This window comes from Cnephaeus nilssonii, assembly GCF_951640355.1.
Source record: "Cnephaeus nilssonii genome assembly, chromosome: 1".
Taxonomy (NCBI): Eukaryota; Metazoa; Chordata; class Mammalia; order Chiroptera; family Vespertilionidae; genus Cnephaeus; species Cnephaeus nilssonii.
This window is the reverse complement of record NC_137072.1, coordinates 42,046,256-42,074,049: the sequence shown is the minus strand read 5'-3', so window position 1 is coordinate 42,074,049 and position 27,794 is coordinate 42,046,256. Positions and strand designations below refer to the sequence as shown.

The 27,794-nt window shown below is 40.7% G+C and overlaps 1 protein-coding gene across 1 annotated transcript in view; it reads left to right on the top strand.

The window, feature by feature from the left end:
• The first annotated feature begins 16,430 nt into the window (after positions 1–16,430).
• ENPEP (glutamyl aminopeptidase) overlaps positions 16,431–27,794 on the top strand; it is an 86,131-nt gene continuing 74,767 nt past the window's right edge. Inside the window, exon 1 of the mRNA XM_079774382.1 lies at positions 16,431–17,201. Within this exon, the coding sequence (XP_079630508.1) occupies positions 16,591–17,201 (611 nt within the window). The 5' untranslated portion in view covers positions 16,431–16,590. The remainder of the gene's footprint in view (positions 17,202–27,794) is intronic.

Here is a 27,794-nt window from a genome sequence, read left to right as displayed (position 1 = left end):
CCAGAAGTTTTACTAAATAAAGGTCAAGACAAAGGAGATTATGTGCATTCTTGGGTGGGCCCGAGTCGTATTCATTCCTGGTGCTTGGCTGGATTTAGATAACGAAACCCACCCCCTGGCACCTGGGCTGAAGGTCAAGTTGACAACACTCCTACCTCTGGCAAAGCGTGTTTCCAGGACGTGGCTTTGCCAACACCACTGGATTCAGCTGACAATAATTAAAGAAATGCCCATGTGCCTTTTTAGACGCTCTCTATAAGGCATTTGATAAAACTAACCAAATATTTAATGATACTTATATTTGCCATGTGAATATAGCCTAGAGCAGGGTTGGTCAACCTCAGTATGACTGGCATTTGGACTAGGTGACATACGGGGAGCTGTCCTGTGCACTGTAGGTGCTTAGCAGCATCTTAGATCTCTACCCACGAGAAGCCAATAGCAAGTGTAAGTATTGGCTTTTGTTCCCCAAGTCCTGACAATCAAAGATGTTGCCAAATACTGCCAGGTGTGCCTTGAGGAGAGTCAAAATTGTCCCTGATGGACAACTACCAGCTTGAAGTAAACATTCAGCAATTAAATAAAACTAATATGTATGGTAAATAATATTAGAGCCATGCTAGAGGAGAACTCTTCCATCTTTTGATAAATAAAATTTATCTCGTTCACATAAGAATCCGTTGGTGGTGTAGAGTTAGGGAGGGGATATAGTCATTGGCAGCCCAGACTCCTGCCACCTTTTCCCTCTTCAATGTGCGCCTTTCCAGATTTCCCTCGACGCCAACATCTAGCTGGCAGGTAAAGGAAGAGAGAGTATAGGATCACACAGGTGGTTTTTGTGGACAAGTTCCGAAGAGAATATAGCACTTCTTTTCTCATTCCATGAGCCAAAATGGACTCACATTTCCACTGCCAAGTAGGCTGAAAAACATTGGCCAGCTGTGAGTCCAGGAGGAAAAAGAAATATGCTTCCTGAGCAATTAGCCTGTCACTGCCAGTAAGCCAACAGTTACCTTGGACCTCAAATGTAACTTTGTCCTTAATTATCAGGTTTGCATGTCTACATGAGTCAAGTTGATAAAACTGTTATGTGAATCTCCACATATCTTATTGCCATGTAAACCGCTGCTTTAGAGACAGCAGGATTGAGTTTCAGTTGCTAAAGGAAAGCAACAAAATAAATAAGGGATTCTGTGCTGAGAGACACATACTTATTATGCAAATAAGTTTATAAGCAGTTGCTGGGAATGAACAATGCTGGCCTTCAGAGAGACGTGGAACAGAATGCTGAGTGTTAGGACTGAGGTCACAGATTGGTTCGGACTGTGCTGCCCGGGTTTCCTCAGACTGACGTGGGTGACTCTGAGTGTGGATATGGGTGCAGTTACTTCATATCTATGGTGTAGTTGAGACACACAAAACATCAGTCATCAAGAGTGATCCCACTTCTAGGAATATATCCCAAGAAATCAGAAACACCAATCAGAAAGGACATATGCACTCTTATGTTCATAGCAGCACAATTTACCATAGCTAAGATTTGGAAACAGCATGAGTGCCCATCAACAGATGAGTGGATTAAAAAACTGTGGTTCATCTACACAATGGAATACTATGCTGCTGTAAAAAGGAAGGATCTCCTACCATTTGCAACAGCATTGATGGACCTGGAGAGCATTATCTAAGCGAAATAAGTCAGTCAGAGAAAAATAAATATCCCATGATCTCACTCATTTGTGGAATATAATGAACAACATAGACTGATAACAAAAACAGATCTAGAGTCAGAGAAGCATCAATCAGATGCTCAAATCTCAGAGGGAAGGTAGGGGAGGGGAGGGAGAAGGGGGAGAGATCAACCAAAGGACTTGTGTGCATGCATATAAGCCTAATCAATGGACACAGACACCAGGGGGGTGAGGGCATGGGGGGATAAGGACATATATGAAATACCTTAATTAATAAAGAAAGAAAAAAAATATAAAAAATCCTATAAGCTAAAGGGAAAATACTCAAAAAAGAAAAAGAAAATGAAAGAGCCTTCATTAAAATCATCTGAAATGATAACTCAGTTTCTCAAATCTATGATTTACTTAAAAAATAGAATAACAATCAGTTTTTTAAACAGCATTAGTGCATCGCACTTCCTGTTCTTTTTTGTTGTTGTTCTTTTGTTATTTGCACTTTTATCATCATTTACCAAATAAACTAGGCGGTACTTACATTGCTTAGAGTACAGGACCAGTTTCTGCACACCGTAAGCAAACAGGAACACCCTCCAAAAAGTAATGCAATAGCCCCCCAGCTCGGAGCATGTCGGAAAGGGACCTCTCCCAGGGCACTGAGAGAACTGAAGGCCGGATAAATAATAAGTATTGTATTTGGATCTTCTAGCACATTCTTGCTTGGAAACAACATTATAAATGTGATTTGTTGCCTAGCCTAGATGCAAAGATCTATGTAGCTTGTAATGTAACTAAAATACAAAATCATTCATGGAGAAGTCTGGATTAGCCCATAAAATATTGCTAAATTCCTTCTATTAGATTTGGAGGCAGAAAGACATGATTAAGTAGCAACTGGGGTTCATAATAATGAACTCAGAGCATCGCTGGATGAATCAAAAGACAGCAGATGGAAGACATCTAGCACCAAGTATGACTAAGGAGGTTGGTTCTGTCACTCCGTTTCCTTCCCTTTCCTTCCAGCTCAATGCAATTACCTTTACTTACATGTGTTTCTATGCTGTGCTGAAGTGCAAATACAATGGCATTTTGCAAAATAAAATAGAGAGTTGCTGTATCTAGGCCATTCTAGAAGCAGTGTGGGACCTGGAAAAATTCCTTTGCGTGTATCCCCCTCTCAGTGACATGACTGTAAACAGAAAATCAAGTCAAAATAATTTTTTGGATCAAAACATTAGTGTATTGATCATGTAGCTGAATAGTTTTTATACATGTGTGAGAAGACCACTTTGCCTTGGGTATATAGCCTTAGACATCTATAAAAGTTTTAACAGCATTTCTCTCTTTCTTTTTTGAGCACTGACTTTTATTTATTTACTAGAGACCCAATGCACTTCGTGCAAGAGTAGGCCTTCTTTCCCCCGACTGCCAGCACTTGCAGCCCCAGCTTCATCCAGAAGGTGGTCCAGAAGGATGCCTGGTCTAATTAGCATATTGGGCTTTTATTATTATAGATTTTAAAAATATTTTTATTTTTATTGATTTCAGCGAGGAAGGGAGAGGGAGAGAGATAGAGATAGAAACATCAATAATGAGAATCATTGCTTGGCTGCCTCCAGCATGCCCCCTACTGGGGATCGAGCCAGCAACCCAGGCGTGTGCCCTTGACCCGAATCAAACCTGGGACCCTTCAATCCACAGGCTGAGGCTCTATCCACTGAGCCAAACCAGCTAGAGCTCTTTTTCTACTTATGACCTTCTTTTTCTGACTCACTGCCCTACACCAGCAAAATAAATCCTAAGATGAGGGAAGGCCAGCCTGGGCGGACATGGCTAACTGACCAGCAAAGACACGGCAGAGCTGTTGTGGCCTGCATGTTCCAACCCCTTTGCTTTTAAGAAGACTCTTGTGACTAGTTCTGGACAATGGTTGTGAGTGAAAGTAATGTGAGTGACTTCAGGCCAATGTGATTAGAAATTCAGTGTGAGTTCTTCATGCTACCTTCTCTTTCTGGAGCCACATATTGAAGAGGGCAGCACAAGCCAGACAATGGAAGCCTCAATCTGAGTCACTGCTTGGAGGAGAGCTATCTAGGAAAGTTCTTTAACACATTCACTTTAGATGCTGCCTGATTGAAAAATAAGTAATATAGTACAGAAATATTGGTACAGCTTGTTTGGGTTGTTAGTGATACACAGCATAATTGGCCAGATTGGGACTGGTCTGAAGATGACTGTCAAATAAATAATATCACCTATAAATGTTTACAGGAGTTTATAGGAGGATTAATCATGGTGGTATGTCTGGATCAGTGAAGGTTTACTTGAGAAGATAGGTTAGCTGGCTCCTGAGAATGAAAAAAAAGAGAAGAAGAGGGAGAGAGACCTGAGCAGGAGCATTAGCACAAGCATTGTGTTCGAACTGTGCAATGCATGTCTGTGATACAACCAGTGGATCCGTTTGGCTTGGGGGTAAATTTGAGAAATGATTTTGAGAGGTTAAGAACTTTCTGGAGAGAATGGAAGTGGGGCTTTGAATACTACGCCAAGAACCTGATTCAATTGGTGAATGAGACTCGCTGGAGACTTTTATATGGTGCTATGGCGACATGAACGATGACTTTAGGACGAAGTGAGGAGACAGGTAAGGTGCTGGGAGGATGGGCAGCAGGTAGAAAACAATAGGGAGCACAGACTCTCTGCCGCCCTCTGATCTGTTCTCCTCTCCACCGAAAGGATGTGCTCGGGCTGGCTTGTGCTCTTTGATATGTGCACCAGTCTTTCTTGTCTACCCAGTGGCCTTTGCCTCCTTCTTACTTGCTAATAAATATCTGAGTTTGTTAGTGGCAGGAATGTGTGTTGTTCTGGAGATGGGTTGGAGTTGTTTCAAGTCAGTCATTTCCATAACATTCCTCTGTAACTACAGAGGTGAAGTTACAGAGGGACTGTGAGTCAGGACTGCAATGCCAGGAAAGCCTGCTGAGGGTGTCTGGGAACTTCTTTCCTTCACTGATAGAAGGAAATAAATCTTAAAGAGAAAATCTTTACTCTTCCTCACTCCCTTCTCTTTTTTCTTTTTGAAAGACTTGCTTTATAGCCAGGTGCAAACATTTTACAGTTTAACCAAATGTTTGTGAAGCGTTTTCACATGTTTCATCTCATTTGATCCTCACAGAAGTCCTGGAGTAGGTGGATAGGAGACTCCGTAGAATCCTATTTTCTTTTCATTAGCTGGAAAACAGAGATTTATTGACTATATTCCATGTACTGAACTTTACTTGATGACATTATGGAGAGGCCAAACCATGGGGATACTCCCTACCTCCAGATTTGTTGTTATCAGAGGTAATTAGATGTCTTTATAGGTTAAGTCACAGTTAGCTAAATTTTCTTTACTTGGAACTAAAAGCATATCTGATTTATAAATTCCAAAATAAATTATTTCTCAAAAGGCATTGAAAATTTTCATATGCTCCAACCCACTGTAAGCTGCACCTGATGATTTCACACATGGACACATGTCTGAATCCTGAGAAAAGAGATTTTAAGCAATCAAGCTAAAACCCTGGCAAGACATGCATATAACTATTTAGGCCTAAATTAAAGAGATATCAGACAAATCAAGATTAAAAGAGTCACCTGAAAGCCCTTTAAAAGCTAATAGAAATCAAGTCATCAAAGAAACATTTCTAGCCCCAGTCAGTTTGGCTCAGTGGATAGAGCTTTGGCCTGCAGACTGAAGGGTCCTGGGTTTGATTCTGGTCAAGAGTATGTACCTTGGTTCCAGGCTCCTCCCTGGCCCGAGCCCTGGTCAGGGCATGTGCAGGAGACAACCAATCAATGTATTTCTCTCACATTGATATTTCTGTCTTTCCCTCTCTTTGACTCTCTCTAAAAAATCAATGGAAAAATATCCTTGGGTGAGAATATTTATCACCAATGACAAGAGAAGAAATAAATGAGGCAAAACATTCAGGGGATAGAAAGAAATCACTATATCCCTAAGAAATAGTATTATTTTGCCAAAGATTTGTAGCATCATTAACAACAACAACAACAACAACAACAACAAAACACCACACTTAGAATTAAAGCTTCCAAATAAGAAGTATGTAAATTTTTCTCCAGACATAAAGTTTATACATAATGTAAATAAATTCAGTGGGAGTAATAATGTTCATACAAAAATATAGTCTGTTCACTGAAGAAAAAATTTATCAACCTTGTTAACAAATAAATATCCTATGTTACATAAAGGCAATTGGAAAATGACTGCATAAAAATCCTTTAAAGCCTTGAGTAAAATATGTATATTTCCTGAACAACAATAACAGTTGTTCTGACGTTTATCTCTAGAAAATAAGAAGTGAATGCAAAAATGAGAGAGCACTATGGTGTAAAAAGCCAATATTCTGATTCTGACCCTCTTTCTAATTGAGAAAAACTTCTGTTCTGACTGTTTTCATTTGTATTTTTATTTAGTGCTTTCCCATCATTTGAAATACCTGGCAAGATGTGGTTCCCAATAAAGGTGTGTGGAATGAATACATAAACACTACTGTATTCATTTTCTGTGGCTACTGTAACAAATTTCTACAAGCTTCATGGCTTAAAATAACAAACTTATTCTATCACATTTCTTAAGTCCACAAGTCCAAAATCAATATCACTGTGCCACAATCAGGTGTCAGCGGGGCCACACTTTTTTTCAGAAACTGTAGGGGAGAATCTCCTCCTTGCTTCTTCCACCTTCTGGTGGCTGCCAGCATCCCTAGGTTTGTGGATGCATCACTCCAATCTTTAAGACGGTCATCTTCAAATCTCTCTCTGCCTTCCTTTTATAACAACTCAGGAGATTGTGTTTAGGACCCACTCTGATACCAGATAATTCCACTATAGCAGTGGTCGGTAAACTCATTAGTCAACAGAGCCAAATATCAATAGTACAACGATTGAAATTTCTTTTGAGAGCCGAAAACCGACTTCTACGCATGGGCCACTGCCCCGGCCAGCGGGGTCTTCTAACGGGGGTACCGAGGCGGCACACCTAAGAGAATGAGAGACAGACAAGGGACGCAAAGAATGGAGGCAAGACAAACGGGTTTCTGATCAAGCCTCGAAATTTTATTCTTTCAGTGTTCCTTATATGTGGTTTATAGAAGGGGAGATGCCTAGGAGGGGTGGGGGCTGAACGGGTCATGTGGGCTTAGATAATTTGGCTAAGGTCGTAAAGGGTGCTGACTACTGATAAAGGGTGTGGCGGTTGAAGGGCAGCTACAGAAGGAATGCTTTGTCCTTAGGCAAGAGGAAGTGGGCCTAGTTTCCGTGAGTTTCTGTTTCAGTAACTTACTGAAGTAAGGTCAGAGTTAATCCTTTGACCAACTCTTGGCTCCTGACAGGCCACGAAGTTTCAATCGCACTGTATGTGCGCGCCCACACGTGGTATTTTGTGGAAGAGCCACACTCAAAGGGCCAAAGAGCCGCATGTGGCTCGCGAGCCACAGTTTGCCGACCACTGCACTATAGTATCCCCATCTCAGGATTCTTACTTTTTTTTTTTTTAATGTTTACCCAAGGGCATGCTTCCCCTGATTTTTAGAGAAAGAGGGAAAAGAGAGAGAGAGAGGGAGAGAGAGAGAGAGGGAGAGAGAGAGAGAGATTCATGTGAGAGAGAAACATCGATTGATTGCCTCTTGCACACACCCCAACCTGGGATCAAACCAGTAACGCAGGCACGTGCCCCAACCAGGAACTGAGCCCTGTACCCTGTGGTGCATGGGACATCGCTCCAACCAATTGAGCTTCTCTGGCCAGGGCTCAAGATTCTTAATTTAATCTGCAAAGACCTTTTTAAAAAAACAAAACAAAACATGTAAAGTAACGTTTACAGATTCCAGACATTAGGATGTGAATGTCTTTGGCGAGGGGACAATTTTTCACCATAAGACAAAAGCATACTAAAAAGTGATAAATGAAAAATGGAAGAGATGCCAAGAAAAGAGTACACCAACAGAAGAAATGACATTCCTAATACTCCCATGGAAGACTTTTATCATCATATTACAGTTAACATCTTTATTACCAAAGAAAACAGAAATTAAAGACAACTTTATTTGTTAAGATTAATGTGGCAATAAAGACATTTTCAAATAAAACAGCCAGTGCTAATAAATGAAGATTGGAAAATTACAGGCCTTTCCGCTGAAAGAAATACTATCATTTAATGTGGAGAATGTAGCTATTAGAAATTTTGTGGGAAACATGATCCAAAATCATCATTGCTAGTATAATGCTCTTGGGCTCCCTATGGGATGAAAGAACACTGGGTGGGTTATTTCCCCCACACCAACATTACATTTGCAGACTGCTGCAGATAGGAGAAGAGAGAAAAGAAATATTGCCAAGAATTTTGATACTACAAAGGCTGAGAGAAAATGTTGAGTGAATTAAGCATTTTAGAAAATTTTATAGCTCAGAATATAGAGCACTGATGAAATTTCTAAATATAATTTTGAAAAGAAAAAAGATAAATTTGAAATTCTCTAGAACTATGGAAATCTAGACGACATTATCACTACTATTTTTCTCCTGCTGTTTCTCAATTCCTGCCACTCTCCCCACTGTATTATTGCACATTAGAGAACCCAATAGAGAAGCAATTTAAAATAATAGAAAAATAAATCCTTTCATTTTATTTTCCTTGCTTTTCTGAATATTTCAAAACCTCTACTTACGAGGAGCAAAGCAGAGATTTACATACATGCGTGTCAGAGCACTTACTAACATTTCCTTTAATGTCCACATTTTAGTTTATCTTATAATTTTTTGTCCAGTATATATATATTGAAAAGTAAATATTAGGCTTCTGCTTTCTTCTCCTCCCACAACTACACCAAAATTACAACTAAATTACAGAACAACCATCATTGAGAACCACTATAACTGAATTCCTATAACTAAGGATATAAAGAAGAAGCCACATGGAGACTAAAAAGATGTAAAGATAGGAGCAGACAGGTTTCCCATTCAGTGTGGTGGTTAAGAAACAGGAGGGGTGTCTCGGCTGAGGAGGTTTCCCCTAAGAAGTGAGGGACTCCATATTGGGGTCCCCTGCCTGAGGCATCAGTGCTGGGAAGAAAATTCCTGATGACATCTGGCTGTGAAAACCAGTGTGGATTGCATCTGAGTGAGATGGAGGCCTGCTGGATACCTGGGTGCTGCAGGTATTAAAGGGCCTAAGCACAGACTCACTCACTCTGAGCTCCGATGCTGGGGCCATAGTTTGAAAAGCCTCAGGAACATATGGGAAGGAATTGAATTGACTGTATTTAGAGCAAGAGCTGGAAGGGAAAGGTCAGGGCATCTCTTTCTGGGGACAGAAGAGCCAGCAGGTGCCATTGTTCTTTTGCTGAGCCTTCTCCCAACCCAGCCCAAATGGACACCAAATTTGAGCTCTCCATTAACTTGGCTGACACCATTTGCTACACCCTGGTGATTCCCTGAGACCCTGCTCCACTTAACTTGCATGCCCAAACTGAACTACTTCCAGCAGCTTTTCCACTCAAGTGACAGACTTTCCTAAAATCAGTTCAAGCTGCAAACTTTCCTAAAATCTCTCAAAGGTCCCAAAACACAAAACAAGCAAAGACTGCCCTAAGTGTGCCCCATACTACTTGCAAAGAGGCACCAAACCTTGACTCTAGCCCAACACAGGTGGAAACCAACCACAGGTCACTTTGTAGCTCCTACCAGGTGGCCCTGGGGGGCACGGACTGGCTGAACTGGGCCTGCACAAGTGACACTCCCAAGAGGCCCCAGAACCAACACACATAGTGGCCAGCTTCAGACCACACCAGAGCACAAGCCAACCAGCTCCTCAAATGAAGCACCCAAAGGGCAGACTCAGCAGGCACCAGAAGCCCTCTGAAGTGAATCCTACTTTGTCGGTCAGCTCCTGTAAAAAAGCTCGTCCACTGGAGTCAAGGCCATTCCGCCCTGCCACTCAACCTGAGGGTCAATCCCACCTGTTGACATGCCAACAGCAATCACAGCTCAACTACAACATGAGGGCACACAGAACCCCCACACAAGGGACATTCCTGGAACACCTGGCCCAGGTGACGAGAGAGACTGCACCAACTGACCCCACAGGACACCTACTACATAAGGCCACTCTGCCAAGATGAAGAGACGTGACAGATCTACCTAATACATAAAAACAATCAGAGGGAATCAGCCGAATTGAGGAGACAAAGAAACATGTCCCAAATTAAAAAAACAGGTCAAAACTCCAGGAAAAGAACTAAATGAAACGGAGCCAAGCAATATTCTACTAGAGGCAGAGTTTAAAACACTGTTATAAAGATACTCTGTGAACTTAGGAGAAGAAAAATGAACACATTGACAATTTTAACAAAAAAATAGAAAACATAAAAATGGAGATAGAAAAACAAAAAAGAATCAGTCAAAAATGAAGAATACAATAATGATGATGAATACATTGGAGGGAATCAACAACTGATTCGATGATCAGAACAAAGCAATCGTGGTTAACAGAACATGATTAATATTTCTTATAACTATAGTTGGTTCCCTATATTCTATTTCTGTCCCTAACATTTTCTCTTAGTCATTTTCCATCCACTGCCCCTACCCTGATCCTTGGCTTTCCATCTCCTCTTAACCTTATTGCATTTGGGGTTGAACCTGATCTATCTCCCCTCCTGCAAACCCGCACTGTTAGTCTCTCTTGAGTAAAGTCTTCTTTACCATCTTAAAAAAAGAAGTAGTAGTAGTAAAAAATAATGACAATAATATAAATGTGGATGGGATAAGAGTCTAGCTATTTTAGAATGTGTTCAAACTTAAGTGACCATTAACTTTATATATATAGACTGACATAAACATAGCTTGGTATATAGGAAGCACAAGACAATCACAAACCAAAATCTACAAAAGATATCAAAGAAATGAAGAAAAAGGATCCAGACACAATGCTATAGAAAGTCATCAATATGAGAGAAAGGAGCAAGAGAATAAGAAAGGAACTGAGAAAAACTACAAAAAAAAAATCATAAAATAATTAATAATAGGCAATAACTACATACCTATCAATAATAAATGGAGTAAATGCGTCAATAAAAAGACATAAGGTGGGCCCTAGCCAGTTTGGCTCAGTGGGTAGAGCGTCAGCCCACAGACTGAAGGGTCCCTGGTTTGATTCCAGTCGAGGGCATGTACTTCTGTTGTAAGCTCCATCTCTCACCCTGGGTGGGGCACATGGGGGAGGCAACTGAATGATGTGTCTCTCACACATCAATGTTTCTTGTCTCTCCCCCTCCTTTCCACTCTCTGGAAATCAGTGGAAAAATATCCTCAGGTGAGGATTAACAACAACAAAAAGACATAAGGTGGTTGAATGGGCAAAGAAAACAAGACGTGAACATCTGTTGCCTACAAGAGACCCACTTCAGATCAAAAGACACACAGACTGAAAGTAAAGGGTTTCAAAAAGAGATTTCATTCAAATTGAAAGGGGGAAAAAGCTGAGGTAGCAATATTTATATCAAACAAAATAGACTTTAAAACAAGGGCTCCAACAAGAGACAAAGAAAGGCAGTTCAAAATGATAAAGGAATAAATTAAACAAGAAGATGTAAATATCATAAACATTCATGCACCCAACCTGGGAGCACCTATATATAAAAAGCAAATTATGACGGCCATAAAGGGAAGGAAGGACAGTAATGGAATTACAGTTTAGGACTTTGATACCCTATTGATATCAATGGATAGATCATCCAGACAGAAAATCAGCAAGGCAACAAGGGCCTTAAATAACACATTTAGACCACAGGAACTTAATTGATATTTTAGGACCGTGGTCGGCAAACTGCAGCTCGTGAGCCATATGCGGCTCTTTGGCCCCTTGAGTGTGGCTCTTCCACAAAATACCATGGCCTGGGCAAGTCTATTTTGAAGAAGTGGCATTAGAAGAAGTTTAAGTTTAAAAAATTTGGCTCTCAAAAGAAATTTCAATCGTTGTACTGTTGATATTTGACTCTGTTGACGAATGAGTTTGCCGACCACTCTTTTAGGACATTTCACACCAAAGTAGCAGATATACATTATTTTCAACTGCACATAGAACATTTTCAAGGATAGACCTCATGTTAGGCCACAAAACAAGTCTCAATAAATTTAAGAAGACAAATCCTATAAAGCATCTTTTCTGATCACAATCATATGAAACTAGAAATCAATTATAAGAAAACTGAAAAATGCACAAACATGTGGAAGCTAAATAACATACTACTAAACAATGGGTTAGCAACAAGATCAAGAAAGAAATCAAAGGATACCTTGAGACAAATGAAAATAAAAACACAATGATCCAAACTCTATGGGATTCAGCCAGAGCAGTTCTAAGAGTGAAATTCACAACATTACCAGCCTACCTTAAGAATCTAGAAAAATCTCAAGGAAACAATCTAAACTTACACTTAAATAAATTAGAGTCTAAAAAAGAAAACAATAGAAACAATCAATGAGCCCTAGCCAGTTTGGCTCAGTGGGTAGAGCGTTGGTGTGTGGACTGAATGATCCCAGGTTTGATGCCAGTCAAGGGCACATGCCTGGGTTGCAGCCTCTATCCCCAGTAGGGGGCATGCAGGAGGCAGCTGATCAATGATTCTCTTTCATCATTGATGTTTCTATCTCTCTGTCCCTCTCCCTCCCTCTCTGAAATCAATAAAAATATATTTTTTTAAAAAGAAAGTAACAATCAATGAAACCAAGAGCTGGTTCTTTGAGTAAACACAATTGGTAAGCCTATACAGACGCAACAAGAAAAAAAGAGGGAGGGCCCAAATAAAATCAGAAATGAAAGAGGAAATGTAACAACTGACACCAAAGAAATGCAAAGGATTATAAGGAAACACTATAATCATACACCAACATATTAGACATCCTGGAAAAAAATGAATAAATACCTAGAAACATAGATTCTTCCAAGGCTGAGTTAGGAACAGAAATTCAGAACAGACTTATAACTGTTAATGTAAAAGATTCAAACCTGTAAAGAATTTTTGTGAGTTTATTTGAGTCAAACTGTTAATAATTGCTGGGAAGCAGAATCTCAACGGATTGGAATAATGCTTCAGAGAATGGAGGTTTTTCATCTATTTTTATACATTGCTATCAAAGGAGGAGATGTAAGTGGGTTACATGAAATCAATTGGTGATAGATTAGAGAGGCAGGAGAAAGCAAAGCGAGGAAACCTCTGGGATTGGAAAAAGAGTAAAATGATAAGATACATACTTCTTTTACTGAGGTGAGTACAGGATAGTTAACAGCCAACAATTAACATGATAACAATAACAATGAAGGAATTTGTGGTATCTGTCCTGGCACCCAGGGCATTTGGTTGTGCCCTGAGGAGTGCAGAAAAAAGGGAAGTTGTTACCCCGACATTTCAATGATATGTTATCATAGATGCAAAAAGACAGTAAGCTCAGTTAAGGTAAAGGTTGACCTTGTCAGGGAAGATACCAGCCTAGGAGGTGACTACCCACCATAACTGCTTTAGTTAAAGTTTAATTTCAGACCATCCTTTGTGGTTACTTTAGGTCTTTGAGTTTGCAAGAATGCCATAAAGGCCTTCCCTTGTTAGAGAGTGGGAATTTTTGAGAACTCCAGAGAGGCCGTGGACTATGCCCCAGATAGCGTTGTCAGTGCTGACACCAGGCCAGGCCTTGAGATATGGTCTCATGGCCCCTTCCCAGTTGCACCTCACAAAATAGCCTTGCAAGATACAACACTGTCAGCTTTCTAAAAAACAGGATAACCCTGTAAATAACATGGTCGTCAGTAGCATGGCCCTGACATTATTTGGGAAAAACTATTTTGTCTTGGGTTGCTTACTCTACAAAAACAGGATGTGGTTAATGTGCTTAAAAGTGGTCTTGCACAAAGGGTTGGGGCTGCTCTCTGACCTCCCTGCGTGGAGAGAGAACAGTCGCCGGCCGGCAATTAAAGGCTCCCTAAATTTTAATTTGGTCTGGACTCCAGTGGTCTTGACTCTGTTCCCTCCACAACACCCTGAGCTTGTCAGGTTAGCATGTGGCCCCTTTTGTCCACATAACTACTAATGAAATGGAACTGGTAACCAAAAAAACCTCCAAAAAACAAAAGTTATGGACCTGATGGCTTCATAGGTAAATTTTACCAAACATTCCAACAATTAATACCTATACTTCTCAAACTATTCCAAAAAATTGAAGAAGGGAGATGGCTACCAAACTCATTTTATGAGGCTAGCATTACTATATACCAAAACCAGAAAAAGACACTAAAAAAATATCACTGATGAACTTTGATGCAAAAATTCTCAACAAAATATTAGCCAAATTCAATAATACATTTAAAAAGACATATGCCACAATCAAGTGGGATTTATTCTTCAATATATGCAAATCAATTGTGATACACAACATTATCATAATAAAAAATATAAATCATATTATCATATCAATAGATATCGAAAAAACACTGACAAATGTTTCTACTAAGTGTAGACACTACTCAATAGTACATCCTGCCTGGGACATTCACAGTATGTGTAATACCATCTGGAGACTCTGAGAGAATGGAAGGTAGTGAAAGAACTGATTAACTTTTCTAACCCAGCATTGCTTGGTCTGTAAGTGAAACCGGACAACCAATGGGTCTGTGCTGCCTGTCACTACTTGAGCCAATTAAGCAGAGACAGGGTTGAATCATATATGAGCATTTATTCAAATACTGCCAGCAGTATGGGAGAGCAGCGGGTCAGCCACAAAAATCTGCTCTGCAGCCCCCCATAAGCCAGCTGCTTATATAGGATAGGACAAAGATTACTTGGGGAAGTAGGGAGTACAGGCATGGGGAAGTAGGAGGGTGGGGTGGGACTCCATCGTTTGGGCAACAAGGTTGTTAATCTTTCATGGTAATAGGCAGTTCTTGAATGAGAATGGTTTCAAGGTTGACTCCCAGGTCCAAGGTTGACTCCCAGGTCCAAGCTTGATTCCCAGGTCCTGGGGACATACAACTTCCAGCCAAGTTAGAATGTCCTTTCTTTAAAAAAAACAAAAAAACCCACATATTTTTATTGATTTCAGAGAGGAAGGGAGAGGGAGAGATAGAAACATCAATAATGAGAGAGAATCATTGATTGGCTGCCTCCTGCACATCCCCTAGTGGAGGTCAAGTTAGCAACCTGGGTATGAGCCCTTGACTGGAATCGAACCCAGGACCCTTCAGTCCGCAGGCTGATGCTCTATCCACTGAGCCAAACCAGCTAGGGCTAGAATGTCCTTTCTTTAATCAGAACAAGGCAATCATGGTTAATAGAGCATGATTAATATTTCCCATAAGCATAGCTAGTCCCCAATATTTTATTTTTGCCCCTAACATAAGTATATCTATTAATACCCACGGATTGCACTTTGGGAAATATTGATCAAGTTTTTCATAGTTACTTACCCTTTAAACATTTCTCCTCTTCAGAGAATGGAGGCAGTGAGTTAGATATATGGACTTTGGATTCAGACAACCTGGGTTCCAACCTTAATTCTGCTATTTATCAGTTGTGTGACCCTAAGCAAATAACGTAACCTTTTTAAATATCAGTCTTCCCATTTTTTAAAATGAGCATCATAATAGTACCACTCTTGTAGAGTTGTTGGAAAGATTTAAATAACTTCTATGAAGTTCTTAGTATAGTACCTGGCATATAGAAAGTTTTCAAAATTTTTATAATTATTGCTACTAATAGAGAAGGCTCAGGTGCCTACATTTTAACAAGGGGGTCATTCTTGTGATTTGACCTTATCATTCAGAAGCAATAATGTATCTCCCAACAGGCCTCCTTTCCCATCAGAATCTGTTCCAAATGTGATCTACCACATCAAAATCTAAAGGAAATCTCCCTTGCAGGCAAAGTGCAGAGATAAATTTATCTAATCCAGTTCAAGTATCTAACCTAACAAGATTATCTACCCAGTTTACCGTCCTTATAGTTCTGATTTCCCAATCCTTTCCCCTTCTGTCTCTTGGGCTTTTCAGGTCCAGTACTGCTTTGGCTAATTTCTTCATGTTTTCCCTTCTCTTTCACCCAGCATCCACTGTACTCCTTTAGGGTTACCTGGCTCTGCTTTACTAACTCCCCCGTCCAACAAATACTCACTGAATACCTAAGCGGTCCTTGAATTTACGCATCACTCTGAGCGTCCGATTCAAGGACGTGACTCTGGCAAAAAGGCAGGATCTGAATGTTTACATAACAGGAGGAGAAGAATGAAAAGAAAACACTTAGCTTCTTTGGCATGCTACCTGATAAAACAGCTGAAATTCAAGAAGCCCTTTGGTGAAGAGAGAGAGAGACTGTGAGCACAGCAGGAAGAAGGCAGAGACCCAGTGACAAAGGTTGAGTTTTTCTATGGCAAGCACACCCCTTTCCCAAATGTTCTCCAGAAAGCTGCTGACAGAGCTTTGGCAAAGCACCATCCTCCCGTTGGCTGATAAGCTCAGCCTGTTTTATATTTAACTCCCTCCAGCGCCCGAGGGGTGGGGTGGGGATGCACTGTTTATAAGGGAGCGGGGGACAATTTTCTCTCGACAGTCCTCTCCCTCCCGCTCAGCTCCTCTTCCACCCCACCCCCGCCTCGGCATTCACCCTTGAGTGGCTGGGGGAAACGTGCAGGGAGAGAAGAAGCCGGAGAGGAGAGAGAGAGGTGTGGGGGAAGCGAAAACAGGCTGCCCAAACCAGGGCATTCCTTCCCATTTAAAAAAGGAAGTCTGCGACGTCCGTCTGTCAGTTCACTGGAACATCCTCCCCAGAAGCAGCATTTGACTTTGGAAACAACAATGAACTTTGCGGAGGCGGACGACTCCAAGAGATACTGCATTCGAGGGAAACATGTGGCGGTGATCTGCGCGGTGGTGGTGGGTGTAGGGTTGATAGTAGGACTTGCTGTTGGCTTGACCAGATCGTGTGACCCCGCGGAAAACGCCTCCACCCCCACTCCTCCCACCGCGAGCCCCCCCGAGGACCAGGGGGCCTGCCCCGCCAGCGACGATGCCAGCGGGGGCTGGAGGAACTTCAGGCTGCCGGACTCGGTCAGCCCGGTGCACTACGACCTGGAGGTGAAGCCGCTGCTGGAGGAGGACACGTACACGGGCACCGTGAGCATCTCCATCAACGTGAGCGCGCCCACGCGGCACCTGTGGCTGCACCTCCGCGAGACCAAGGTCAGCCGGCTGCCCGTGCTGACGCGGCCGTCGGGGGCGCCGGTGCGAGTGCGGCGCTGCTTCGAGTACCGACCGCAGGAGTACGTGGTGGTGGAGGCCGAGGAGGAGCTCCCCGCCAACGGCGGCCAGGGCCCCTTCTACCGCCTGAGCCTGGCGTTCGCCGGCCAGCTGAACGGCTCGCTCGTGGGCTTTTATAGGACGACCTACGTGGAGAACGGACAGACCAAGTAAATACTGATTTTATTTTTAATTTTATGTTTTTGCTCTATTTCCCCTAAACGCACATGCTTGCTTTCCGTTTCTTTCTTTTTCGCTTTCCACCTTTTAACTAGTTGGTTGGTCTCTGATGTAATCCTTGACGTCAGGACTGCCTGTTTTTCGGGGAAGCACCAAGTCTTGCCCTGGTGTAGGTTCATAATCACCACATTTGAAAGTTTTGAGTGAGCTGCACAGAGTGTAAAAAAAGAAAAATCAGTGTAAGTCTTTTGTTCCTTTGGGAAAAAAAAATCATTCTATGCTAAACCGTATCCTTTTTATTTTTATTTACTTTTGTTAAACCTCACTGGAGGATTCCCCCCCCCCCCCCCCCCACTGATTTTAGAGAAAGTGGAAGGGAGGCGGGGAGGAGAGAAGAGAGAGAAACATCGATGTGAGAGCCGCCACATTAATAAATTGCCTCCTGAACGTGCCCCGTTCTGGGAGGGGAACCCAAAACCCAGGTACCTGCTCTTGACCTGAATCGAACCCACGGCCCTTGTTCTCCCGCCGACGCTCTAGTCACTGAGCCACGCCGGCCAGCGCCGTATCCTTCATATTTAAGTATAAACTAACTCAGATTTTTGAAATACATGTACTTGGCAAATTGCACTGGTGATATTCTTGGGCCCCAGGGCGATTGTTTTAAACTGAACCTTTAAAATGCTATTACACTCAATTTAAGTGAAAGTCTGTACATGTCCGTTATAATTTTGACTATTTTACTAGAGAAAAGACATTGAGAGAGTATGTAAAATTCATGGAGTTGTCTTTGTAACTCCATCTAGGAATGAAGACAGGACTGTGTCCTTTATCTATCTCATTTAGCCAGAATAATTTACAGATAAGCTTTCAATAAATACTGAGTCCACACTTCAGTGGCATAGATAAATCTTTGGACTTATTGCCCATAATGCAATATGGATGGTAATGCCTTATAAGCTTTTTGCAATATTAAAGATATATAATTAAGGACATGAAAACATTTTCTTCCCCAGTCTTCCAAGTGTGTGTGTGTGTGTGTGTGTGTGTGTGTGTACACAATTTCATTTCCTGAGTCCAACAAAGATGTTATTTTTTTAAGAATATATGTTTTGTTGATTTTTTTACAGAGAGGAAGGGAGAGGGATAGAGAGTTAGAAATATCAATGAGAGAGAAACATCGATCAGCTGCCTCCTGCACACCCCCTACTGGGGTTGTGCCCGCAACCAAGGTGCATGCCCTTGACGAATTGAACCTAGGACCCTTCAGTCAGCAGGCTGATGCTATATCCATTGAGCCAAACCGGTCAGGGCCAAAGATGTTACTTGCCTTGACAATCAATCAGAGACTGCCACTAGAGTTGTACTAAAGGTATAAACTCAATGATCTTAAAAAGCCTTCACACTGTGGGTGTGGCCCTTGTATCAAGGAGAAAGGCTACACCTGAAGTGTCACTGAACTTGAAACTGCGTTGACCTTTGCTTACTTAGATTCTGAACAGGTAAATGATTAAGAAACCGTAGTATCACAGTTCAGAAATGTGAATCTGGGGCCAGCTCACTGTACATCCCTTTCCCATGTTGTTTTAAACATCTTATAGAGCAAAGTGAACATTTTGCCCCAAATTCTTCCTGTTTGTCAGAGAGACACAAGTACTAAAATAAAAAATTTAAATATCCCTATCTTAATGTGTAGTACACTGATACATTGAGTAGAAATGCCAGTGTGAAGGGAACATGCTCCTATAGATGACGTATCTTAATATCAATAGTAAGCAAACGTCTTTATTGTTTACATTTTTCTGTTTATAAAAATTACAAATGTTGAATGCATAGAAAATTATTAAAAAGGAAAATCAAAAGAACCAATAAACACTTTTACCATTCAGTGGTAACTCCATTAACATGTTAATGTAATTCTAATATTTTTCTAGGCGAACAAAATGGCAATCCATCTATATACCTTTTTAACTTAACATATTATAAGCATTTCCCATTCATTCTTAAATATTTTTAAGAGTCAGATTTTTTAAATTGTATAATATTCCCCTGCACGAATGCACTATTTTTTAAAACCAATTCCCTGATGGACATTTGAGTTGTTTCCAGAATTTTATTACTATAAAAAAGTCAGAAAAGAACATAAGTGTAAGTACACATTGCCACAGAAAACTTGGAAGACAGGGAACATTTTACAGGAAAATATAAACCATTTATAAGTCCATCACTCAAGTATAGTCATTGTTAATATTTAGGCCAATATTCTTTTAGCATTTTTTTCTGGACACATAAACATGGCATTATTATGCTGTGCATAGCGTTGTGCAACATGCTTTTAGGGTATATCAACACTTTAACATGTCATTTGCTATTCTTCTGTATGATTTAATGGATACATGGTAGTTCATTATATGAATATAATTTATTCAATTGTTCCATTAAAACTGAGCATTTAAGTTGCTCCTATGTTTTACCTATAAATACCTATAAAAATGTAATTAATGAACATCTCTATAATAATGTATAGCATTTTCTAAGATTTCTTTAGGAAAATGGTCCAAACTACATATGTATAAATGCATGCACATGTGTATATATACACATTTATGTATACTAGAGGCCCTATGTACAAAGATTCGTGCAAGAATGGGCCTTCCTTCCCCTGGCTGCCGGCACCGCTTCACTCTGGCCAGAGCTGCCTTTCTGCTCAGGCCCAGAGCCGCCTTTCCATCTTCCCACGCTGCCCAGAGGCCCGGAGAGGCTGGGGTGGTGTGGAATGCCTGAGTGGTTGCCATGGCAACGATGCAAGCATCCTGCCCCACCCCCAGCCACTCGGTGCCTGTGTATGCAAATTAACCCACCATCTTTGTTGGGTTGATTTGCATACTCCTGATTGGCTGGTGAGTGTCACGAAGGTATGGTCGATTAGCATGTTACTCTTTTATTAGTGTAGATATGACACACATATATATATATGACATGTGCATGTACATGTGTATGTATATGTGTCTCCAAACCAAATTTCAAAAAGTATGTCCCAAATTACATTTCCACCAACAATGCATGAAAGTACCTACTTTCTAAGACACACTAACAGTAACATAATTTTCTAAAGTGTTTGCACTTTGGTGGAGGAAAAGGCATACTATTCTGAAGAATATCCGCCTTCAAGAGATTCTAAAAATTCATTAGTGTAAAGTGAGTCAAAGCTTTAAAATTACTATTTCTCAGACTTTAAAACTGCTTCTTAGGTTGTGAAAATAAATAGAAATTTCATCCAAGTAAAGCCATCAAAATATTTCATTAAAATTCTATATACTATAGGAAGGCCAAAAAATATGAAACAAGGTTCCATTAATAAATTTCTGTTACATACTTCATAAATTAAAAACACACACACTGTGGATAGAGTCGCCTTGCAGACTGAGGGGTCCTGGGATCAATTCTGATCAGGGGCACATGCCTGGGTTGCGGGCTCGATCCCCAGTGGGGGGCATGCAGGAGGTAGCTGATCAATGATTCTCTCTTATCATTGGTGTTTCTCTCCCTTCCTCTCTGAAATCAATATAAATATATATTTTTTAAAAACCCACACTATATACTAAAATATATATTACTTACTCTGATTCTTTGGATTATGTTACCGCACCAGTTAATTTTACCATAAAATATATATGTGAGAGCTGACATTCGGAAACTCAGCTGTCGTAATTGTTGGGCAGCAAATACTCTGCCACGAGCAAGGTTGGTGAGGAAGGCCTGTGCTGCTAGGTTCTCAGGGAAGACTGGTCTTCCCGAGTTTGTTTTCATTGGTAGCTTTTGAGGCTCTCGTATTACACAGGATGCTGCCAGTTGTGCACTGCAAACACGCTTTGGAATAGTCCTGGCACATACTCAATACCTTCATTTAGGCTCAATGGAATACTTTTGGTTTGGCTTGTTAGGAAATATCTCAGACATATGAGGAAAAAATGCATTTCTTTCAAGCCGTTGGACAATGCAGGCCTCTAGGGTTTCCCATGACTGTCCATATAAGGATGGCAAGAGTGAATTCACTGGAGCAACACCATGCTTTCACATTATAGAGTGAGCTTTGTCATATTCGAAGCTCATGCAATTTAAAGTACCACTGTAGTAATACACTTGATGCAATCAAAATCATATTCTCTGACTTTTTTGCCTTAACGTAAAATTAAACTCCAGGATTGGGTATAAGCAGATTGGGAGATTATTGTTGCAGCCATGATGCAAACTAAGCATGACTGAACTCAGTAGCTTCTTTCCCTCAAAATGCTAAGGTAAAGGAGAGTTGTAGAAGAAGGGTGAGCCAGCTGAGAGTTCCCTGTCAAGCTGTCACCTTGCTGGGGACAGACTTGCAGTGAGGCTTAGGAGGAGAAAGTGTGGAAAATTTAAAAGTCTCTTTTCCTACTACTCTCTTAAGGTCTGAGAAAAAGCACTTAAAAGGATTGAAACTTTTGAAATGTTTCCCTGCCCACACCACCCAAACCCCCACACTCTTTTCAGTTGTTCTTTTCCCAGACAGAGTCCCCTCTACTCAAATCTCCAGAGTGTATAACAATATTTTTTTTCTCTCCCAAGTGGAGCATTTCTTTCTCGGCATTTAAACTAATCTTACACAGCATTTCCCAAAGTGTGTTGCACAGAGCTCTAGCTGCATGGGATAGCAATAGATTTTGCCAGGACAAAAGTAGGGGAGGGATACTGTGGCCACATTAGTTTGGGCAATAACATTAAATACAATATGATTTCTTGTGTGATCTGACAGTGTCCATTCTGAATTTCCAGAGACTGCCAGAGTTGTAGTTTCCCTACCGTATGTGACTGTGGACTCTTTGTGGGTCTCTGAGAGTAAGCCAAGTCTCTCTTGTTCCCTGTCTGGCGTACACTGAACACTCAAATATTACTGAGTGCATAGATGGCTTTGCCACTCCGAATGTCCTCTGGCACAAGCTGGGCCAGGCCGCATGGCTACGGCGCCTTTTCCATGAAGGAGTCCAGCTTCCACCAATGACATCTCTACCTTACAAATCAGGGTGGAAAACTTCCCTTGTTTCTTTTTTTTTTTTTCTTTTTCTAAAATATATTTTATTGATTTTTTTTTACAGAGAGGAAGGGAGAGGGATGGAGAGTTAGAAACATCGATGAGAGAGAAACATCGATTCAGCTGCCTCCTGCACACCCCCTACTGGGGATGTGCCTGCAACCAAGGTACATGCCCTTGACGGGAATCGAACCTGGGACCCTTGAGTCCGCAGGCCGACGCTCTATCCACTGAGCCAAACCAGTTAGGGCCCTTGTTTCTTTTCTGCCCATCTTGTTGAAGGGAAGTGGAATTGGTATATATTTTCTTTTTAAATTTAGGAACACAGTCTTTATACTTTAAGGACTGCGATTATTGGAATTGATAGAAATTACAAGAATTTAAAAGGAGGACAGATGGTTTCTAGTTTGAGTTTTCTGGATCATCTTCATAACATCGGTAGGATTGACACGGACTTTAACATTATGGTGGGATTTTAATAGGCAAACTGAGAAGGTAAAAGCAAGTAACAAGGAAAGGCGCCAAGTCAGAAGAGCAGAGTGGGGACAAAATTAGTTTGTGGGAGAGGTTTATAGGAAGAGGTTAGCTAGAGGTAGCTCTGGAAAACCCATGAGAAAGAAAAGGAAGGATAGCTGATGAAAGGCATTATGAAGGAAAAATTAGCTGGTGACCATTTAGAAGTGGATGGTGAAGGAAAGAGCCAAATCCATACATGGGTATACGAGAGACAGTGTAATGACCCAGGAAAGATGTGAAGGTCAGGTAGGACAGTGGCTTCAAGACGGACAGAAGATGACACAATGGAGAAGGCAGTTTGGAGGGAAGGAATCAGGATTTACAAACTGACTATGCAGAGGGTTAAGGTAAACTTATGGGCTTAGGATGCCCCAGATACCTGATCTGAGTAAGAGCCACACTTTAATTGGAAATAGAAGAGAAGAACCAGATTGAGAAGGGAAGGTCTTCAGTTCAGTGTCAGATGTGTTGAATGCCTGTCAGACATCTAGGAAGGCATGTCTAGGAGGCATTTGAATAAATACGTCTGCAACACAAGGTGAAGGCTTCTGATAAAGATTTAGGAGTTAAGTGGAAATGTGGTAGAAAAGGAAATCAGTGGGATGGTCTTAGGCCAGTGTGTGTGGTATATTCCCACATGCGTGCATGGGTGGGTCAGTTTATTCATTATATTCTTAGATGGATATGTCGAGCTATCAGCATATCCATTATCAATAAAGAATTTATTTTTTTGGTCTTGTTTACTTGTTGCAGGAAGCTTAGTAATTTATTTTAGGAGCAAGGAAACAAAAAAGATTTCACTTGACCTTGCACGTCTTCTATATAGGGGAAGATAATTGGAAGAAAAAGGCAAATAATTAACGCTCTCATTCAAACCACCAAAAGCATGTTGGAATCTGAGTAAGCGGGATGGGCTGTCTTGCACGGATCAACTTCCCTTCTTACAAGCGGAGCACTAGCTTTGGTCTGCACTGACACGTGGCAACTGTGGCTGCCCCATTTGTGTCAGAAGCCTTTTGTTTAAGGATTTTACCTAGACCTTGCTATTTATTTTGCTGGATTAAGTTATCAAATTGCTGAATATAGCCTGAGAGTCTTCACTGGAAATAGTCTGCCAGATGATTTATGGGATAGTAGTGGGTTTTGTGTGTTTTTTAAGTTGATTCAGAGTGAATTGCATCATCACCTCCTCTTCTCTCCAGCTTTCTCTAAAGTCACCTTGATGTGACTTACTCAGAGAGAAGTCAGAGGGGTAGTCTGCTCTTTTATAAATTAATAAGCTACATAGAATTATATTTTTAATGTGCTGGGCCTGGAAAAAGGCTTATTAACATAGCACAGCAATGCCCCCAGGGAAAAGTGGTTTACCTCAGCGCCTTTGCCTGGCGTGGTAATTATTCAGAACAGACCCAGCAGTCACTTTTGAACGTACTGTGCTATTAGCCAGGCTTTCCACATTAATTAGCAACACAATTCAGCTGATTTTAAAAAGGAAAAGTTTAATCACTGAATAAAACCTCCCCAAAGAAGTTGTGATCTAAAATTGTTTTGTACTGCTCTCTCATATACCTCCTTTTCAAATTTGCATATATATACAAAACTTTAGTAACTTTGGATGGAATTTAACATATATATATATATATAATTGATTTCAGAGAGGAAGGGATAGGGAGAGAGAGATAGAAAACATCAATGTTGAGAGAGAATCATTGATTGGCTGCCTCCTGCATGGCCCACAACGCAGGCATATGCCCTGACCGGGAATTGAACTGTGACCTACTGGTTCATAGGTTAACACCGAGCCATGCCAGCCAGGTGAATTTAGCATATTTAAATAGGAGCTATTGAGTCATACAGGAGTTCGTGAGAAAAATGTTATTTTTAAAAATTGTTATATCACTTATAGTATTTACACACAAATTTTAAAAAATTAATTGTGTTCTAGTACAGATATTGGTGTCTGAATGAATTTTGAAGTCTATTGGTTGTGGAAGGTGCTACATCATAAAGCATAGTCAGGCTCACCTAAGCCTGGACCTACCATGGCACCCTGGTTGAGACTCTGCTTCCTGATCTCGGGTTGGTTTACAGGCCTTGACTTTGGAGCACTCTGTGCAAAGCTGTTTTGGGGGCCTAGGCATCGGTGTGGTCACAGGATGGAAGGATCTTAACCAATCGAGTGGAGCCTACATGGTCTGAATGCTGGATTCACAGTGTTGTCAATCCTAGAATGTCATTTTTTGTAAGATATGTGAATGAAGTGTTGGTGTCTCCACCAAGAAGTGACAAATACATTTGGGACTTTGTCTTTTGGTTGATTAAAGTTGCATATACTATATGAGAAAGAAAGGAAGGAAAGAAGGAAGGAAGGAAGGAAGGAAGGAAGGAAGGAAGGAAGGAAGGAAGGAAGGAAGGAAGGAAAAGAAAAGAATAGCTAGCTTTCCAGAATTTAAGAAAATAGAATGAGGTGTATCCTAATCCCATTATGTAAATTTCAAGGGAGTTTCAAATATATTACTACACATGACCTAGCCCTTCTGTCTCCTCCCAGTCCTATGAAGAAGCCCGATGTGCTTTGGTAACCAGGTTTCATAGATGAGGGCACCGAGAATGGTAGGTTTTGTAATTTGTGCAAGTACACATAAGGGGCTAAAGACTAATTAGAATCTAGGAAGTTTTACTCTTAGAAGAGAAATTCCCCCATAAAATCATATTGGTTCTACAATTTAGAAATAACAGTGCGTATTCTGTAACTCTTCTTGTTAATTCGTGTCGCTTGACTTACACCAATGTATGTCCAGATTACTGTAGCTGCATGGGTTTGCCGTGATTAACATTCACTGACAGGACCAGCAAACACACCACACAGAGACATTTCCGACACTATTATGTTCCATTTTTAAAGTACAGGTTCTCTGAATTTTCAAGCACAACCTCTTTTAAAGAGAGATGGGGAAAGGATTGAAAATTCTTCGCTCTCTTGGGTGCTGGGGCATAGAGCAGAGAGTGGTAAAGTGTTTAAAACCTACCCCGCGGCTATTACTTAGGAACATGTAATTCAACTCCCTCCTCACCCTCACCTTCCACACACACACACACACACACACACACACACACACACTTATATTCCCAAATTAGTTAGCTGGCTTATTTCTGAGGTGATACTAAGCTGCAACATCCTTTCAGAGTGACTTTTCCTTTTCCTCTGCTTCTGGAAGAAATCAGAAGCCAGAAGAATCCAGAAGAAAGGGGCAGCTGACAAAACATGAGTTTGGAGCTTGGTGCAGCTTACTAGAAAACCTTAGTACCCCAGCAAGGTGTACAGGTTTCTTTAATCCTGGTGTATTTGCAATTCTCTGCAATCTGTATGGTGTTAGAAATTTCAATGCACTAGTTAAATTATGATCACGGAAACTCATCAGTAATTACTTATTGAAGAATAAATTCTTGGCTGAGACTTTTTTGAGTAAATTTTTATTTTGAAATAATTTCAAACTTACAGAAAAGTTACATGAATAGTACAATGAACTCCTAGGAACACTTTACCCAGACTCACCAATGGTTTACATTTTGTCCTATTTCCTCTCTCTCCCTTCCCCCTTCAATGTCTCTCTCTCAAGTATATTGAAACACTGTTTCCCTTTACCTCAGCATTCAGTATATATTTCTTAAGTACATGAACATTCTCCAACAACCACAATGCAGTTATCAAAACCAGGAAATTTAATATTGATATAATATAATTACCTAATCCACAGTCATAATCAAATTCATCAATTAACAACAAAATGTCCTCTTTTTTTTTAAATAAATCTTTACTTTTCAGATTATTACAATTGTTCCTCTTTTTTCCCCCATAGCTCCCCTCCACCCAGTTCCCACCCCACCCTCTGCCTTAACCCCCCCGCACTGTCCTCATCCATAGGTGTATGACTTTTGTCCAGTTTCTTCCCGCACCCCCCACACCCCTTTCCCCCTGAGAATCGTCAGTGCACTCCCTTTCTATGCCCCTGACTCTATTATATTCACCAGTTTATTCTGTTCATCAGATTTTTAATTCACTTGATTTTTAGATTCACTTGTTGATAGATATGTATTTGTTGTTCATAATTTTTATCTTTACCTGTTCTTCTTCTTCCTCTTCTTAAAGAATACCCTTCAGCATTTCATATAATACTGGTTTGGTGGTGATGAACTCCTTTAACTTTTTCTTGTCTGTGAAGCTCTTTATCTGACCTTCAATTCTAAATGATAGCTTTGCTAGGTAGAGTAATCTTGGTTGTAGGTTCTTGCTATTCAGCACTTTGAATATTTCTTGCCACTCCCATCTGGCCTGCATAATTTCTGTTGAGAAATCAGCTGACAATCGTGTGGGTACTTCCTTGTAGGTAACTAACTGTTTTTCTCTTGCTACTTTTAATATTCTCTCTTTGTCTTTTGCTCTTGGCATTTTAATTATGATGTGTCTTGGTGTGGTCCTCTTTGGATTCCTTTTGTTTGGGGTTCTCTGTACTTCCTGGACTTGTAAGTCTATTTCTTTCACCAGGTGGGGGAAGTTTTCTGTCATTATTTCTTCAAATAGGTTTTCAGTATCTTGCTCTCCCTCTTCTTCTGGCACCCCCATAATTCGGATATTGGTATGCTTGAAGTAGTCCCAGAGGCTCCTTACACCGTTTTCATATTTTTGGATTCTTTTTTTTTTTTTCTTTTCTGGTTGAGTGTTTTTTGCTTCTTTGTATTTCAAATCTTTGACTTGATTCTTGCGATCCTCTAGTGTGCTGTTAGATCTCTGTATATTACTTTTTATTTCAGTCAGTGTATGCTTAATTTCTAGTTGGTCCTTTTTCATATCCTCGAGGATCTCACTAAATTTATCAGCCTTTTCTAGAAAAGTCTTGAAAAACCTTATAACCGTGGTTTTGAACTCTATATCCAGTCGTTTGCTTTCCTCCATTTCTTTCATTTGTGACCTATTTCTTTGTCTCTGCATTTTGGCTGCTTCCTT